Source organism: Symphodus melops (genome assembly GCF_947650265.1).
Source record: "Symphodus melops genome assembly, chromosome: 19".
Lineage (NCBI taxonomy): Eukaryota > Metazoa > Chordata > Actinopteri > Labriformes > Labridae > Symphodus > Symphodus melops.
In genome coordinates, this window is record NC_136709.1 from 3,257,125 (window position 1) to 3,275,287 (window position 18,163).

The 18,163-nt window shown below is 40.2% G+C and overlaps 1 protein-coding gene and 1 long non-coding RNA gene across 3 annotated transcripts in view; one reads left to right on the top strand and one right to left on the bottom strand.

Annotated features, from left to right (window-relative positions):
* Positions 1-598, bottom strand: part of kif6 (kinesin family member 6) — a 67,274-nt gene extending 66,676 nt beyond the window's left edge. The window contains exon 1 of one of the 2 annotated variants that reach the window (XM_079369899.1): positions 414-598. In XM_079369899.1, the coding sequence (XP_079226025.1) occupies positions 414-473 (60 nt within the window). In that variant the 5' untranslated portion in view covers positions 474-598. The remainder of the gene's footprint in view (positions 1-413) is intronic. The other variant, XM_079369900.1, reaches the window with a different exon arrangement.
* Positions 599-688: 90 nt separating this feature from the next.
* On the top strand, positions 689-2,810 carry LOC306840554. Its single transcript, XR_013781345.1, has 4 exons — positions 689-787; positions 918-963; positions 2,415-2,473; positions 2,676-2,810. It is a non-coding gene; the product is annotated as an uncharacterized lncRNA (long non-coding RNA).
* The last annotated feature ends 15,353 nt before the right edge of the window (positions 2,811-18,163 follow it).

An 18,163-nucleotide genomic window follows, 5' to 3' on the forward strand; every position in this document is an offset into this window, starting at 1 on the left:
CACTTTTTTAAACCTTGAGACATTTTATTATTAGATGACTGTGAAGGAAGAAAGCATGCATAACGTTGAGATAATAAAAAGGTTTTATCAGACGTGAAAAAGTTAACAAGTGCATGTCATTCAGGTGTGTTTGTAAAGCATTAGGCTAGTGCTGCTTCCTGTGTGTTATCACTGACAGTTTATTATTGGACACAACTTTAATCAACGTGATCAGTTACAGCCGTGTTTTTCTCCTTTGCCATATGACGTGAGTAATGAAACAAGATAATTACATTAAGAGGAATGCTGCTAAGCTAGCTTGCCTCATGTCAATAAAAGCCTCGTTAATATAACGCTAAATACACATCTTTTGTTAGCATCAGTGGTAGTAAGTTATGTTTCAGATTTGTGTTTAGCCTGTTTAGCAGACTTACCGCCGGAGTGTTCCTTGTGGGTTTAATACGGCCAAATATCTGTATTGTCTGTTTAACCATTTGTTTCGTTTTGTTGAAAAGACAAACTCAGCAGTTTGTTGTATTTTCCTTAAAAATGTTGCATAACTCGCTGGTAAGCTCGCCTGCTAACTCCAGTCACTATTACTGTCTATTGGGTTTGTTGTAGTTGGTTGCTAGGCGACGTTGGCCAACGCCACTCACAAAGATCATCTATACATAAGAAGATGATTAATTAGAATCTAAATGGAATCTTTCCATCAATCCTTTTCCTGTTCTCAATTCCCCAAATGCCAGATAAAATGAGTCAGAGCTAATTGCATGTCGATCAGGGACGTGTGCGTAGGAGGATTAATGTGAGTAACACAGAACACATTGTTTGAAGTAAAAAAATAAAAAAATAAATAAAAGCAGGGATTGAAAGCTGTTCTATTTTCTTCCGGTGTTTATTAATCTCCCCTAAGCAAGTGTTTTGTTTGCAAACAGGGTCACGACGGGTTCAGTGAGTCTTACAACAGGCATGTTGTTCGAGGTATGTTGTACAGGCAAGACTTCAGTGTATTCAGCACCGTACGCTGTACCACACAATAAAGCCATTGGCTTTTACATATAGGTGCAGCTATAATAATAGATTTGACATGTATGGGACACTGAGCATGTTTGCATTACTTTTTGTTTATCTCAGGTCTGACTCAAAGCCATATGAATAAGAATTCTATTTTTTATGTACAAGGATACAAAAACATTCGTCTGCTTTTTACCCACACGATTTAAATACGATAACATGTGACCTATGGTTTACTGAAATCCTTGTGTGAATGTGTGTGTGGGGGGGAGGGTGTGTGTGTGTGTGTGCGTGCGTGTGTGTGTGCTTTGTGCATGCTTTGTGCATGATGTGGTTATAAGAGGGTATATATGTATACCCAGTGGAGCCAATAGCCTCACACTCTGCCCCCAATATTTAGGGTTATGGTATGTTTTTAGTCATAAGGTTAAAGTTGACTTTGTCACCTTGTTATACCTAGACAGTGTGTGGCTTTGCTCAAACAGATCCACCAGAGTAAAAAAAAAGACTTTCACTAAATCTCCTAAAGAACACAAATTCACTGATCAGCTGATTTACACACAACCATATGTCTTGTGTTTAGAGGTTTGGAGTTGTGGCTTTGACCCTGTCTCCCATTTCAGTGTATGCGTGTCATGCCGTCTCTGGTATTTCACCTGAACCCTGTATGCCCCCCCCCCCCAAATATAGCCTACCAGGAGGCCTCCCTCCAGGCTGCACACCAGCCAGCATACCGGGAAGACTGTGTGGTTTCATGGTGGCATTCAGCAGAATGTATCATGTTTGTTTCAGTGCATTCCTCGGTGCCACAGAAAATACTACTTGTGTGGCTCCTTGTTTTTAAAAGAGCTGAATGCATGTCTGCGTGTGTTTGCTTGCTGTGCATAATAGTACGATGTATACTGCCGAGTTCAGTAGGCAGTTTGGTTTAAATGTGAAGATAATAGTATACCAAGTTTGCTATAATGAATGTGTGGCAATATACAAGTGTGGTGGCCTCCACTTTCAGACTGTTTTGTATGTTATGGACTTGGAATAAAAAACCGAAGAGCACTATGTAAAACCAGCAAAGTTAAAACGTATTTTAAAGAACCATACCAGAAGTTTAACCTGTGAATGAAAGACTTGATTGTGTTTCCTCCCTGTCAATTTCTAAATTGAACATTTATATAACGTGCATTAATTAAGCTCCTCCCTAAAGTTATTAGGACAGGGGGTGAGGAGCTTCAGTAGCAGACCGTGTGAGGAAAATAAATTGGGGAGGATGTGTTTTACATGCTTTAACATGCAGGTGTGCACTTCTTGAAAGAGGCTGTGTGTTTGGGATATTTTTCTATTATGCAATGGGGAGGGCTCTGTGAAGAGAACATGCAGCCTTCCTGCTAACGTGTTCACATGTTTCACTGTGCCATCGTCAGGCAGATACTTCTCACCATGCATGGCTGAACAAAAACTTCTCTTGCAGAACCCTGAAGCAGTAAGTTCAAAGAGAAAATAACATTTTACTTTCAGGTGTTGTAAAACACCCTTAGGCGACCTTATGTTTAAGCTTGGCAGCATTTGAAATGTGTCTGATGATTTCATTTCAGTTTTGATGCAAACCATGTTAAAATAGATGTAAAAGTTCTTTCCTGGTGCATGTTGACTATTTTTATTTTTTATTTTTTTTACTTCTACAGCAAATCTCCACCTCCTTTCGTTGGAAAAAAGTGAAGCCAAAATACCCAGTGACATATTGCGGAAATGATAAACTTGTCATGCAGAATGCAGAATCTCACCTTTCCTCCTCCACTCTGCTTATCTGGTAAAAAAAAAAAAAAAAATCCCAGCAAGAAGCTGCATATGTCAAAAGAACTGATGAACATGATGTAACTTGTTTTCCATGAAATATCCAATAAAAACAAAACTGCTCAGAGAAGCAACACTTGGAAATAAATCAGGACGATAATGAACTATTCTAATGGAACCTGGTGTTTGACAAAAATTGACTTGATTTGTATTTTAACTTGTTAATTTGACCCATGTCCCTTTTGTTAACATGGAAGAGGTCATTGACCTCTACTGCAGTCAGTCAGCAGGGGGAGCTCTAAATATTTCTTCTCAGCTCTTGCTCCACCTTTGACAGTGTATGAGTGAGAAGAATATAAAGCTGGTTAAATTTAGCTAAATAAGCACAAAGATGTAGTAAAAATTGGGAGCACCTTGTAGCTAACAATTATTGTATTCATTTCCTCTTCATCCATTTACTTCTGCATACCACAGGCTGAGCCACAGTCTGAGCAGAACAAGCACAATAGAACATGTTTCTTCTTTCCAGGAACGTTTTACTTTCCACCCTGGGGTCTCCTCCTTCATTTGAACGTATCAAGAAGACTCCAATGGAAGGTGCCCAGAATACATCCTGATTGAATCCACCATATACAATGTTTTTACAAGGAAAATACAAATCAGACAAAAATAGCTTGGAAAAAAATGTGTTAGTGTCCTTCCTAAACAATGGAAAACAAGAAGAAAGATTCGGCTATGTAATACGTATTTTTTTATTTTGCAGCAAAGCAGGATAGCAGAAGAAAATCAAACAGTGCAAAAAAATAATAAAATAGATAAGAAATGTAAGTGTAGAAAAAATATGCATCAAAATAACTAAAGAGCTAGTAAAACATGCATCACATAAAGTTTGAGTCATTGCTTCATAAATGCTGCCTGGTCAGAAAGAATCCATGAGATTCAAAAGGAAAGCAGCTATGTCCACTTTAGTCAAAAACAATTATACAGTGCAGTTAAATCGGTTTCCTTGACAGAAAAGTGCGCGCTGTAAACACCAACCAAGGGCCGGACTGGGCTTGTTAGGGAGCTGTGAACTCTTTTTTTAATATCCTGTTTTGGTCCATGAGTTGTCTTTAGCTTTAGCTGACATAGCTGTGGTTTCACCCTAAAAAAGACAACCGACTGTACAGCGTGAGCCCAATGCATGGAAACAGGCTCCAAATCTGGATGCAAGACGTTTTTACTCTCAACAAAGGAGCAAACACTTTGAAATGGTTTGCATGCATGCAAACCAAACTCCCTTTCCTCAGGCTGAGAGAAGTGATTTTAAGTTTTTACCCTATAAATGATTTCCCATAAATCGGACTCTTCTGTACTCTTTTATCTTTCATATTTGCTGTGTTGGGTTCAGAGAAAGCTGACAATGGAAAATAAGTGTCGCAATTATGTTGTCACAGTGGATAATGGTGACACAAGTTGACACGCGCAAGCAATCAGTGCATGCACACACGCACATTAAATCACACACTCACACACAAAAGCATGCTTCATTGACCCTGAAAGAGCTGAGTTACAGTAAAGACTGTTGTGATACAGATAAAGGTTGAGACATCTTGCTTGAACCGAATACGTTTCAAAACTTGAGGAACCTTACAGGCAAAAACAACTTGAGCTGCGGCAGCAAAGAAAACCAGTTTTTTCAGTCTTCTATGCCAGCATTCGACACCTTTGTTTCTTAGCGCTGGCCTGGCAGTTAATCAAAAAGGTGTGCTCAGTGTCGCAGGATTATCGCCCAATTGAGAGTGTAAGCAGCACTCTTCTGACAGACTAATAGCTCTGATTTGTGGTAGTTTGGAGGTTCCCCTCGTGAATTCAACACAGGTAGAATTACAACAGGAAGAAAAGTGTCCTGCACTGAGGCTAATCCATGAATGACTCAAATAGAAAAGAGACGAAGAGTAAAAAACAGTGACTGATTCTTTGCAGTTTTTGCTCCTTTTCATTAAATCCAGTCCCAGGACAAACACACATGACAAACACACACAAGCGATACACTAGACTGTTGTCGGAGTATTGGTTTCTTTGTACTGTATTTCTGTGAGCAATACTTTTCATGCATCTGTAGGTGTGTGTGGTGTTAATGCGATAGGGGCAACATAAACACATTCTTCTCCAAGAGCAAGAACTTACAAGAGAAAAAAAGAAAGTAAAAGTACTGATTCAACTTCTTTACAGAAGTTAAGGTGTACAAGGTAAAGGCTATGAAACAGGCTATAAGTAGAGAAGTTAACCTCCCATTAAGGAGAATAAAACATGTGCATAAAGAGCCTAAATCTGCGCTGAAGTCACCTGTAATGTTTGCAAACAATGTTTGTTTACACTGCAACAACTTCTTCTTTTCCTTCACACTCACAAAGCACCTGTTCTCAAGTCTCCCTCCTTTCTCTATTTCATCTTGTTACGTCTTTTCATGAACTCAGTAACTGCTTTGAAGTTTCCACCAAGATGCATCGATCAAGAGAGCGTGAACGTGTTTTCTATGTGTGACTGTACTTGTATTTTAAGGTGTTTATATTGGGAAGGCAACACAATGATGCATGTTGCATACAGTCGTTCATTTCCCTGAAATGTCCCTGTAACTTATGCATACGTGTTTTGTTACTTTGTTTCTTCCCCGTCTCTGCATCTGCGAAGTGCACACACCCAGGCCGGGGTATAGTCAACACTGTACCCTCCGCTCCTGGCTAATCAATCCCTTACGAAGGCATCCTGACGTTCCTTTCAAACACAGCGGTTTAGATTTGGCTCAGCCATCATTACAGACTAGGAGATGTTGATGCCTCAGTTAAGTAGTTGCCTCTCAGTGACTTAGTGGTTGAGGTTAGATGGATTCCATAGGATGATGTGTCACTGTGTCACTGTGTGTGTGTGTGTGTGTGTGTGTGTGTGTGTGTGTGTGTGTGTTGTCCCAGTTTTGTCTGAGGGTGACCACAGAGGCTTTGTGGTCGAATGCCAAGAAGCTCCAATAACCAAAAGAAAGATTAGAGACAAGCTTCTGCTTCTACTGTATCTTATACTGCGAGTGTCATCACACACACACACACACACACACACACACACACACACGTGCTTACAAACACAGTGATGATGGAAACTCGTGTTTGGAACATGGTAACATATGTTTATTGCAAAAACACATCAAATAAGGAGCCACCAAAATAAAGAGACACGCACCAACCTCAACTCCAGTCACATTGACGTCTTTCTATCTGAACTGCAGCAGAGATGAACATCTGCGTGCACCACATCAACACAGCTATATTAAGTGAGCGTGGGAAAAAGGTGCATTTCTTACAGCAATGAATTTGCAAAGTGGCAGAGTGTCGAGTCAGAGGGGATGACCCTAACAGATTCATGAGTAAGTGCTTTGGTAACTGTGGTAAAAGGAGGTGAGTCCATGCAGAGACCTGTACATGCAAGTTAGTGTGTTGGGTGAGCGTGAGAACGTGATAGTTTGTTAGTGCCAATGCAGACAGGTAAGCTACAGCTGCAACTGTATGCAGGATTTCCAGAGCAAATGAAGTTACAATTTGTTATTTATTATATCCAGTCAGATCCCGGACCAGTCAATCTTTACTTTTGCTCAAATTTCAAAGCAAGGCTGCAGCATGTTAAACTATTTTATCAGAAATCATTAAATTTAGATTGGGCACTGTGTGGTTAGTTTGGCTCTGATTTCCTGTGATAGCAAGTTAGAGATGTTTTTACGAGACATCACGGGGGTGTAGATCCAGTCTAAACAGGGCTTAATCCAGCGTTCAAGTGTTAAATGTTAATTTATCTGCCACTCTCCGCCAAATGAATAAAAAAGTTCTTCCTGTAAACATGAATACTTCTCAACACGGCGGTTTGATGCTCTCGAAGTTTCATTTCATGAGGACTTTAGGAGGACTTGAAACAAATGTTTGAGATCATAAAGTCAGTGAAAAAGTCTTGTTGAGGACAGACACTCAATTAATATATAGGCTATTTTGCCTTACACTTATAAACAATAGAACTACTTTGTTCAAACCAGTGGAATTGCATTATGCTGGCCAGTAAGAAAAAGCAGAATAAAGGCTCTTTTCTAATGGCTTGGGCCACTTCATGCTGTCCGTGGTCTGAAAAGCTGCAGCACTGGACTAAATCTGTAACTCTGCAGGTCGCTTACTGAAAAAAAAATATAGAGCTTATGTGAAATATAGACTTAATAATAACGTAGGTTAAAGGAATTCATCCTCACAAAAAACACATAACACACAATATTGTTTTGTGCACGTATAAGTCCAGCACCTTGTATTATTGCCCAGTACTGTACAGTAGACACATTCCAGTATATAGGGACATTGTAAATATATCTCTTAATCTAATTTCAGTTCTGTCCTGGACTAGCACTCATCAGAGTGCCCAGAGTCTATCTCAGGCAGCCACCAGCAGTGAAGTCTGTGCTATTTAAGTGTCTCCTGCCTGCCTCTCCACTGCACAGTTTTCTGGTCAGAAGTTGAGTCCAAGGGAATTCTTTAGGGCTTTGGTTGTGTGTTATTCTCTGAGGCATCTGCCCTCTGTTATGCTTGCCTGGCCCAGGCATATCAGACTTCAGTCTGCATTCCTGAAATACTGTATATGAATCACCAAGACCAGCAATATTGTGGGATGGATTTGGGGATGAGCAAGAAGTCATGGAGAGGGTGACATATAACTGTTGTTTTGTTTTGGGATGTGTCGGAGTCTTTGTTTTTCTGTCTGCATCCAGTCAGTCTAGGAAGTCAGAAACAGAGAAGTGTGTGATTTCTGCAGGGACGATGTCAAGTAAAAGACAATGCAGAGTTGAAGACTTCTGTATTTGACTACACCCATATGATGTGATTTGAAAATGTTTTTTCTCAAAGACTATTTCAGGGTGTTTCTTAAATTCCAGGATAATTTGCTGATAGTACATTAAGACAGAACATTTCATTCAATCTCTCTCTCTCTCTCTCTCTCTCTCTCTCTCTCGCTCTGTATGACTCCGCCTGCTCCTTGTTCTCAAAGATTATCTTGAGTTAAATTTCCTGCTGTCAGTGAATATTATGTTATCACATAACTCTCTCCTGATAACAGCTCCATAATTCCTCTTCAAAGTAAAACTAATGCCGTCATGTACAACAGATTTATTTAGCTGGAAAATCTGATGCATACCTTCTCCTTTTATAGCAGCTCTTATGCTTGGCATTTTTAGTGAGTGGGGAGTTTTTAGACTATTATTGCATAATGGACATCATGTTAAGAGTTTTCATTGATTGCAGCCGAGAAAACCTCTCTTACCTCCTGCGAATGGAATTCATCTTGAGCTATCTGTTTAAATAACTACTGACCATTTTCTCAGGCCTATGCTTTGTTCTTCTGTTCATCTCTTTAGACATGTTCAAATTTATGGAAATATAATTTCAAATGTTCTAATAAGAAAACAGCATTGTATTGCATGTACGGGTAGTTGAGAGAATTTGGGAAAACAATGTGTAGCTTACTTATTAAAGATAAACGCATGTGTGTGGTTGAACATTTTTCAAAATCTCTCATAAATGCTCTATTTGAGAAATGTTGTCATTAAATTGTCATTGTTTGTGTTTGACACTTATTTTCCGGCTAATTTCTTAAGCTACACTCTTACGAAATTTATTTCCGGTCTTTGCAGTCACTTTATTTGTCAAGGTTCATGGAGGATTCTACCCCTCCATCCATTATATGTAAAGCTTGTCCCGCTCAGGTCGTGAAGGGCCGGTGCTGATCCCAGCTGTCATCGAGCGAGAGGCGGTTTACTGATCACTACTTAATCACTCAGCCGCTCTAATCCTGTATGAACTCTGACGTATCACTGCTGTGAGTCACCAATCAAATGCTTCCCTGGCTCCCAGTCCATACTCTACCATTGCTGTGCACCAGCCCATGAAAGCATGTGTTTTTATGGGCTGTGTCAAGCTCAGCTTAAATGACCACTGCCATTGTACCTTGTAACCGCCAGTCTGCTGAACATGGCAAGAAAACATGGCAAGAAAATAAAGAAAAGAGCAGAGAAGGCTAAGACTAAATATGTTTAGATAAACAAGCAGGACACAACAGAGTAATAATTATAAAGCTTTTCAGCGACGGAGACCACAGTGGAGTCAAAGTTCTTAGAGGTGACACCACGGTTGTTGCCTTGTTTTTCTTTTTTTAATACTATATGAATGTGACATGATGTAACATGACTGAGTAAAAGTGAAAGCAATATGCTGAGGTCCTCTGTCTGCTCTGTTGCAGAGCCATTGTGATTGGTTGATGTGTGTGTGTGTGCGGGGGTGGGGGGGGGGGGGGTTAGGGGGGGTAGACAGAGCCATTAGGAGATGTTACTTTCTCTTTTAAGCTTTCCAGAATTACAACATGCCTTTAAAACATGCCTACAATAAACATGACGGTAAAAAGTTTTACACATTTTTTCTCACAATGTCACAATTGTATTTTAGTGTATTCACTATTCACATGAACAGTTTATTTTATTTTATATACTTTATTTATCCCTAAAGGGAAATCCTGGTTCACACTGTGTTATTGTCGAGACACACACACACAGGCCTGAATCACACACATGCACAAGCACGACCTGTGGACATGCATTAATGGAGAGACGTCCCCACTGGAGCTGGTGTTTCTTAAAGCTTGAGCTGGTGGGGGTTTGATGCCTTGCTCAAGGACACTTCAGCAGTGCTCAAGAAGTGGTCTGGCACCTCTCCAGCTAGCAGACCAACTTCCATATTTTGGTCCGCATCAGGACTTGAACTTGCAACCCTCCGGTTCCGGAACCCAAATCTGTACCGACTGAGTTACTACCGCCCAAGTTTCATACTTTTATACAAGACACAATACAAGGACCTTGAAGCTTTTTACACTTTTCACAGTACATGCATCTCAAGTGACTCCTCCATCCTGTCCACTCCTTTCATTGCTCCACTTCTCCCCATCAGCCACGTGTGGTCAGCAGTTCGGTCAGTGGACAGGCACATAGCAGGGCGGTTCTGCTGGCCTGGCAGTGCTGTGTAGTGTGGAAAGTGAGTGGATTAGGCCCTCCCTCCATGAGGTCTCAAGGGCCCGGAGCTCTGAACGCAGACCTAACCACTCTAACTCCTCAGTATAAATAGAACAAACTTGGGTTTGAGAGAGCCCACATCTTCAGCACACAGGAGAGTCAGGAGCACAGGGAGAATGTGTGTTTGATGAAAAGTATTGTTACTGAGAAGTGGAATTTCTTGTGAACTTCTGCATGAGAAGGATAGGGAGTTGAGGAATGGAGAGAAAATAAATGGATGTGAAATGAGAGACAGGGTTGAAAGAGCACTGGCGGAATATTTGCAGCTGGAACGACAAACATAGTCGCTTAATGAATTGTAATGTGTTGGAAATATTGGCAGCATTTCTACAGTAAATCCACTTTCTCCACCTATTTCCGAGCGACTGCCCGCCAGAGCCAACAACTTTCATTCCAAATCCACTTCCCAACGTGAGCCAAGTCCAGGTGACGGTTCAGTGCAGCGTTATGTAAGCATTGCGGGAATGCTTTCTGTCAGACTGTAACGAGCTGAGTGGGAATTTAACAGGAGAGTCCCGTTAGGACTGCTGAATTCCTGCTGCTGTGGAAGATTCTAGCATCCAAATTCCTCTCCTCGCTGTGTGGTAGAATTACAATGAAATACCTCGCACCACTGCGGCCTTTGAAGTGCTATTCAGGACCGTGTGTCAGGCTTCTGTTTTTGCATGCCATTCCTCATACAATGAGCTGTGTTATGTCACTGTAACCCCTGACCCACCCCGTGAGGTGTCACGCCATGAAAGGCAGATCATGTCCACTCTGCCAAATGATTTCTGCTTTGACCGGGTAAAGAAAGTCAGAGTGGTTGTGTGGCGAAAACCCTGAAACCCTGCACATGAGAAACTGTTTGCAAATTCAGTGACAACCAAGCAGCAACCTGCTGAAAAATGAAGACAACGTGGAAGTGCAAAAACCTGCAGTTTCTCAGTCCACTTGAGGCTGGCTGCAGAGGCAGAGGGCCTATATACACACATGTTAGAAGACCATTTGACAGCAGATACTGTATAAACATCTTCTGATAGACAGTCTGGTTTAAACATGAATTTGGTCTGGATAGCACATGATTTTATTGGCACACACTGCACATAGGGGATTTTTTTTAAACAACTCATCCATCTTGATTTTACAAAGGATAAATGTGCAGCTTAATTGGTGAGTTCTGATCTGATTGAATGCCGGCGAGCTGTAGCTCCACCTCTTTGACTGACAGTTTGGTTGAAACAGCATTTCCATCATGGCAACCGCCATCGTTGGGCTTCAAGCCTACGTTTCAGGAACCAATGGTGGACGTCAAAGAGACCAAGGCCATGTTTCATACTGTCTATAGTAAAGACACACTGATGAATATATACATAGCTTATCTTTGTTGCTGATTTTTGTGAGTTGAATTCGCATTCTTTATATGAATTCTTTGTTTATGAATGAGTGTTTTTTCTGAATGCATGTTTACCTAAAACTACCTGGTAACAAACATGTTTGGCTACAGATCATATTTGATCACCAAGTATAAATGAGGTCAGCCAGATGTGCTCCAGATGTGCTCGGTCCAAACTGTTAACATTTTGGTTCTAACCTTGAAACATCACAAGTTCTTTCTTTCACATCATGTTCAGATACAGATCACATTTTAATACCAGCTGTAAATCGGGTTGTTTCATTGTACTTTTCAAACCTGGGACACAAATAGGGATGGGGATAGTTCATTGAGGATGTTTCCATAGCAACGGACTTGGGCTTGTGTATTGATTAGTAGTAATGTGTCACTTTCAATTAGACCACACTGAGTAGATTACAGTGTGTGTGTGTGTGTGTGTGTGTGTGTGTGTGTGTGTGTGTGTGTGTGTGTGTTAGAGTGAGCATGCTGCTTTGTTATCTTGTGTTTTTTTTTTACTGCCCAGAGAGTAATGAATGTTCTGTTTGTTTTGTCATTGTTGTTAAAATTGATATTTCTGCCAACACTGGTGTCCATGTGAGGGTTTTGCAATGATATTACACTTACACTCAACACACAGACACACAATCACATACACACCGACAAGATAAAAGCTCCAGTGTTCTGCTGCCGAGACAAAAGGAAAACAAATGTAGAGAGAGTTTGATGACAGGCGGAAAATGAAAGTGAGTGTAGGCAAAAAATAGAACTGAGAGGCATTTTATTGATTCTCAGACTTTCACAATAGTCTTCGCAAAGTGTATCGGGAAGAGAGGAAGAGGGAGAAAGATGGAGGCAGGATGGTCCAGAGAGGAAAAACACACACATGACTTTGCATCCTTCTGAGGTGAGAGCTCATTTTGGATCTGAAAGTCTCCCCCACCAACCTCTGACTTTTAGAGAGGTTACAGAAATACACACATGGGTTAGAAAATGGATACTTGTACATTTGTGATTCATTGTGTGTGTGTGTGTGTGTGTGTGTGTGTGTGTGTGTGTCATCAGAGAGTGGACTTAATCCAGCAGAGCTTGCAGTTTTATGGACAATGGGGAGCCTCTGTGTTGTGTTAGAGAGCAAAAATATGTGAGCTGTTCAGAGCACGTCAGGTGTAGAGGAACAGGAAGCTCTAAACGGAGGGGACAGTGTTTTTGTGTATGATTGACAAACTTAATACTTCAACTGTTCATACTCTCGATTTAGTTTGAGAGTTTGGTCAGTGGGCCAAAGTGTCAAACTATAAAACTGCAGCTTAACCAATACCAAATGTGACACTGCATGAAGGGTTTTATATACTGTAAAGGTTTCAGGGGATATCTGTTAGGCAGAGTTCTACATTGCCGCCACATCTCCTCTTTTTTGTTACAACAATATATTGAAAGGGGAAATGAAAGACCAATATTGTGTAGTTTCAACATGTGTTGTCAGTGTATAATCACACTTATCATATCATGAGCGACCTTTGCAAGTAAGTTCTTTGTGTTTTTCTTATCTTACATGAAAGCACTTGATATGTTCCCCTTTACCCCCGAAATATATCTGCACTCAATTAGGGAGCACTCTTAAAGACAATGTATCTGTTTAAAACGGACCGCCATATACTGCAGTCATGTTAAAACAGCTTCATATTCAAACATTTTTCTCTTTTTAATTGACAGGGACATACTACAGCTTTGTCTGGACATTAGAGCTGGCAGTAAGAACACAGACGCCATGCACATAGAGCCAATTTCTCAGCACGATCATCATCATGAATATTTTAATCAACAACAACATTCTCAAAATCATCGTCACCGACACAAAGATAACTTTAACTGTGACTGCTTATCTCTTCTGTAATGGACTAATTCAGGAGTGCATTCAGGAGAGCCTACGTCGGGCTCAAATATTTCAGGTCATTTGATCGGAAATCTTTATTGAAAGCATGATCTCAAATTTCCAAAGCCAAAGGGAAATAAGACATATCAGCCTACCGAGTCAAGACGATCTGAAGAAACAAACAAGTCACAGCAGCGTTTGAACAATTACGTTCACATGCCAGTAACAACAGAGCAGCCCAGGAACAGGTAACCTGTCATGGTTTTGTCTTGTTTATGTTTTATTTCAGAGGTTTCAGTTCTGTTGTTTTAGTTCTTACTCATCGCTAGTGTTGCTTGTTTAACTTGTGCGGTCATGTTTCCTCGTTTAGTGTTACCTGTATTATTTTGTCTTCTGATAATGTTGTTTCCCTTGTGTGTTTCTCAGTTCAGTCTTTAGTGTCTCCAGTTTTATCGCACCATTTCATGTTCTCGTGTGTCTTGTTACTTTCCTGAGTTCTGTGTGTCTTCAGTGTTTCATGACTTAGTTTGTCGTCTCCTCAGTGTTTCATGTATGTTACCGCTTCCTCGGTGTGTCGCCCTCCTGTCTTGATTGCCCTGATTGTCGACACCTGTGTAACGAGTCTCACCTGCGTCTGATTACCCCTGTGTCTATTTAGTCTCTATGGCCTTGTTCACGCTGCACCTCCAAATCAGATTTTGAGCACATCCAGATTGCATGTGAAAAAGATGAGATCTGATTTTTTCAAATGTGATTCAGACAACATACGGAGGTGGTTTCAAATGTCATTCAAATCTGATCAGATCCGACTCAATCTGAACGTCACTCTCAACGTGGCGTGAAAACAGCAAGAATAAAAACAGATGTAGTAAAACAAGCCCGCAGACAGACTGCTCCGCAAGATTGTTTGCATCAAAAATAGACAACACATCTCTGTCAAACATTTTGCTGTTATTTTTGCTGGGCGTAACCTGTTACCATAGAAATCAATGTGGATCAGACAACGTCAATACGGACATACAGGCAGATTGAATCTGGTCACTTGCAATTTTTAATGGGGACAGTCAGTCAAGTTAGATCAGATTCTGATCAGATTTGGGGAAAAATCGGATATGGATGGCAGTCTGAACAAAACCTAAGAGTCCAAATCTTTTTGGGGGGCTTTACAGCGTTGATGTAGTTTAACTGTGACTCTAACTATTTTATGAGCTGATTGTTTTAGACACACTGCTTTCAAATGTATTTGAAATAAACAAAACAATAAATAATGAGAGGAAAATTAAGTCTCCAGATTTTGTGTGGGCGGCGCTACATGGGGAGACTTTTGGCTTCAGTCCTTCTTAATGGCCCTGGTCGAAACACATTGATGGTATTAATAGTTCAAGATGTGACCGAGTAAAATAAAGCCTTGTAAAAGGTTTTTGTCTGGGGTGACTTGGATTCTGCCTTTTGTTTTTCAAAACAAATCAACTCATGCTGTCTCTGGTTTTAATTGGGACATGGTCTGATAATCATTGTGACCAAATTAAAAAACCCCAGAGCACTTATGTTAGAAAAATTCAGTTCTGACTGGCTTTCATGTTTGTTTGCCCACTCAACATAATGTGCTGTTTTTACACATTTCATCCTTCATGCTCCACGTGATTCACGCTCTTTTTCTTTTAGTTAAATTAGAGGTCATTACTTTAAAACAAACCGACCTCGACACCACAGAGAATGAATTATCCTGAATTATTCTGGTTCAGATGTCATTTTTTCATTTGAATTGCAGAATGTGAAGTCATTTCCCTTATAGCAGAGCCCTTTTATTTTCCATCATCACTCACATGGCTGAACGCACACACTTACCGGAGTCATTTTCACGTTGTTAGCCATTTATACAGCTGGCTTGTTACTTGGGCAATTTGGGGGGGGAAAGTGCTGCTGGTCAAGGACATCGAGTCATTTCATCACCGGAGGTCAACCTGACAGGCAAGTCTGTAACCCCACAGTGTGAATGGAAAAGCTTCATGAAGGCGCTATAGCTCCTCTAAAGTAAGATTTATGTTTGCTTATATCTGGATGAATATTAAATTAAATTCAAACTTTACCTGCATTTTTTTTGGCTACTATAATAGTTTCTGAATTTTCAGGTGAACCCATATAGTCAAAACTTTTACCATTTTTTGAAAGACTTTTATTCGGCTGCCACTCTCACAGCGTTAGCGTGTTGGATAAGACCCTCCACTTCTGTTGGCAACTGGTACTGGTTAACTTTACAATAAGCACAAGCCAATTGAAGGGGCAGTTTACATTTCGAAACAGGCTACATTTTACTAAAGCAACAATAAAAAAACAACAAAAAAACATTAAAATATGTTATATATGTTATATATATATATATATATATATATATTGCTTTAATAAATCATTATGGGTATTTGGGTTTCAAAGAACATTTTTGATCATTGCTTCACTTTAGGATCGACCACGTTGCCGTACTCCAGATAGCGTTCTGCTCTTTCCCGCTTATGGGCAACACTTGTCTTGCTGCACATTTTGCTCTTGAACAGTTATATAGATATTTAGATGATTAAGACATATTTTAGTTTTGTGCCTAAGTCTACTATAAAAGCAAAGTCATGGATTATATGTACTGTACATGTACATTATTTAAGTTTCACTGTACACAAAAGCCAATAGTGCATGAATATGTATGCACATAATAAATGCTGCTGCGTGCATTCAGACCTGCTTCTGTTCTACCAGACGCCCCTGAGATCCGGAGGTGTCGACTGGACCTTTTCACATCTGCAGGCCCGTCAAATCAAGCCTGTCTCCAAACAACCTGGCTCCTGTCTGACAGACGCTCAGAAAATCCTCCTGTAACTACATCTGTTAGTTTTGGCTCACTGCAGCGTCAGACTTGAGCACAAAAGCTATAGAGTTTCAAATTATTTGAAAGGTTTGAGGTGTGCTTGATGTCTGCCTGAACACTCCCGCTGTCTAAGAAATAGAGCCTTTCCCTCGTGAGATCGTGAATCAGGCAGTCCACGTGTTTCAGACATCTAAAAAGTTCCAAACACATCTAATCTGTGACTTTACCTCTACTTACAGTGTCCCTCTAAGATTAAATACTCTGGAGGCCTCATTTCTCGCTATGCAACTCGCTGCAAAGTCTTCACAGTTATTTCTTTTTTTTTACTTGATAAAGCTTGATTCAGAACAGAAGACTGCTGCTGTGACTGTGCTAAGTATTGTTAGCCTAAGACTTCACAATATTTTCAAGTCATTGAGCTGTTAAATGAAAATATTCTTAGGCTGGAATTAATTCTTTCCAGTTTTTCTGGAGCTCCTATCATGTTGATTGTTTGGTGTAAAGTGTAAGTTCAAAGTCAGTTTTCTTCTTCTCTAAATCAAATAACGTATATAGTTTTTAAAATTAGAACCACATCTGACCGCCACTACACAGGAAGTAGCGAACAGGCAAGAGAGTCAACATGGAAGGAATCCAGGGAGATGTAAACCACTGCATCCACAGTGGCTGCTGTCTCAAGTGAATGTTGTATACTTGGCTGCTGTTAAAGCAAAGTGTTTGCAAGGCGGCAGTTACTGGTAAACCTGAGAAAAAGGTAGGAAGGAAGGAAATGCCTTGCTTGTGGCCTGCTGGTTAATTATGTTAAGCCCAGCAGATAACACAAACCACAGCACACAGGAGCGGCTGTGACCAAAAGCGTCCTGTGTTTCAGTTCCACTGTTTGTTTTTCTCCTTGTTCATGTCCATCAGGTGCATGATGTCCACAAGAGCCTATCTGTAGCTTTTTTAATGTTTGCTTATATTTTAAGTTTATGAAGAAGTCATCTCTGATATGTTGCCAGACTTCAAGCATACATTCTGAGCACGTTGTCCTCAGGCAGAAAACTCCTGAGTGGCTGAGTCTTCAATATGTTCATCCAGGCAGCCTCATAACTATTTTGCATTTTCATATTACAGATTTTGAAGAGTTTATTTCAGGCCTCTAAACTGACTTCTATACAGCACTCTTATACACATTTCCCAAAAACCTCAGAGCAGGGTTTATTCCATTCTCAAACACATGAAATGAGTATTGATGCCCATGTTTGAGCCCAGGTCAAAGCTGATGCCCAGAATTTGCAATTAATGAAGGATTACAAGCTGTGAGGAGATCAAAACACAGCGAGTCATACTGTTTCTTCATATTTCAGAGGATTAAATGCTTAGCGGCCGGAGCAGCAAGACCTTTACTTGATTTCATCTGCAAACATCAAGTGTGGAACATTTTCAGCTGAAGTACTGTATCACACTCTTCACTTTTGTTGAGTTGCTGATCAAGACAAAGTAAAAGAAAGACGTTGACTGTGTGAGGCATTGTACTTCATCTGAAATATAACATCTATCATAAAACATCTGCTTGACCAAGTTTTTATGCTATGTACATTACTCAAATGGAAACTTAAAAAAAAGTGAAAAGACAAATATGATGTGAAAACTTAAAATGACTGACATGTTTTTTCTGTTGAAGATGCCAAGATAGAAAAAAAAGCATTAAAGGTTGCAAAATATTTAATATCAACTCAAGGGAACAACACCCAGTAGTGAATAGGTTGTAATAAAAACAAATTGACTGTATACAAAACATCTTTCAAAAAAACGTTATTTTCCTGTCCTGATAACTGTACGACAACCAAACCTGATCTCCCCTTCTGTTTTTATACTTATTTCAAATAGTTTTAGTGACAGCAACATTTTCTTGATTTCAGATTTGGTCATTGGAATGCTCTGCAGAATCATGTTACTGTCCTCATGGTTTATCCTGGATATTAATTAAAACGTGAATAAGAGAATATAAATATGTTTGTAATTAGGCAACATTGGCTTGAAATTGTGAGCTATCGTCCTTCCCCTCACGTGCACGCACGCGCGCTGAAGGTGAGACAGGTCGACGCACAGATAGAATGCGGTGGCTTTAAGAGGGGAGGCGTGGTGCTGCTGTTTTGACCGACTTGTCAG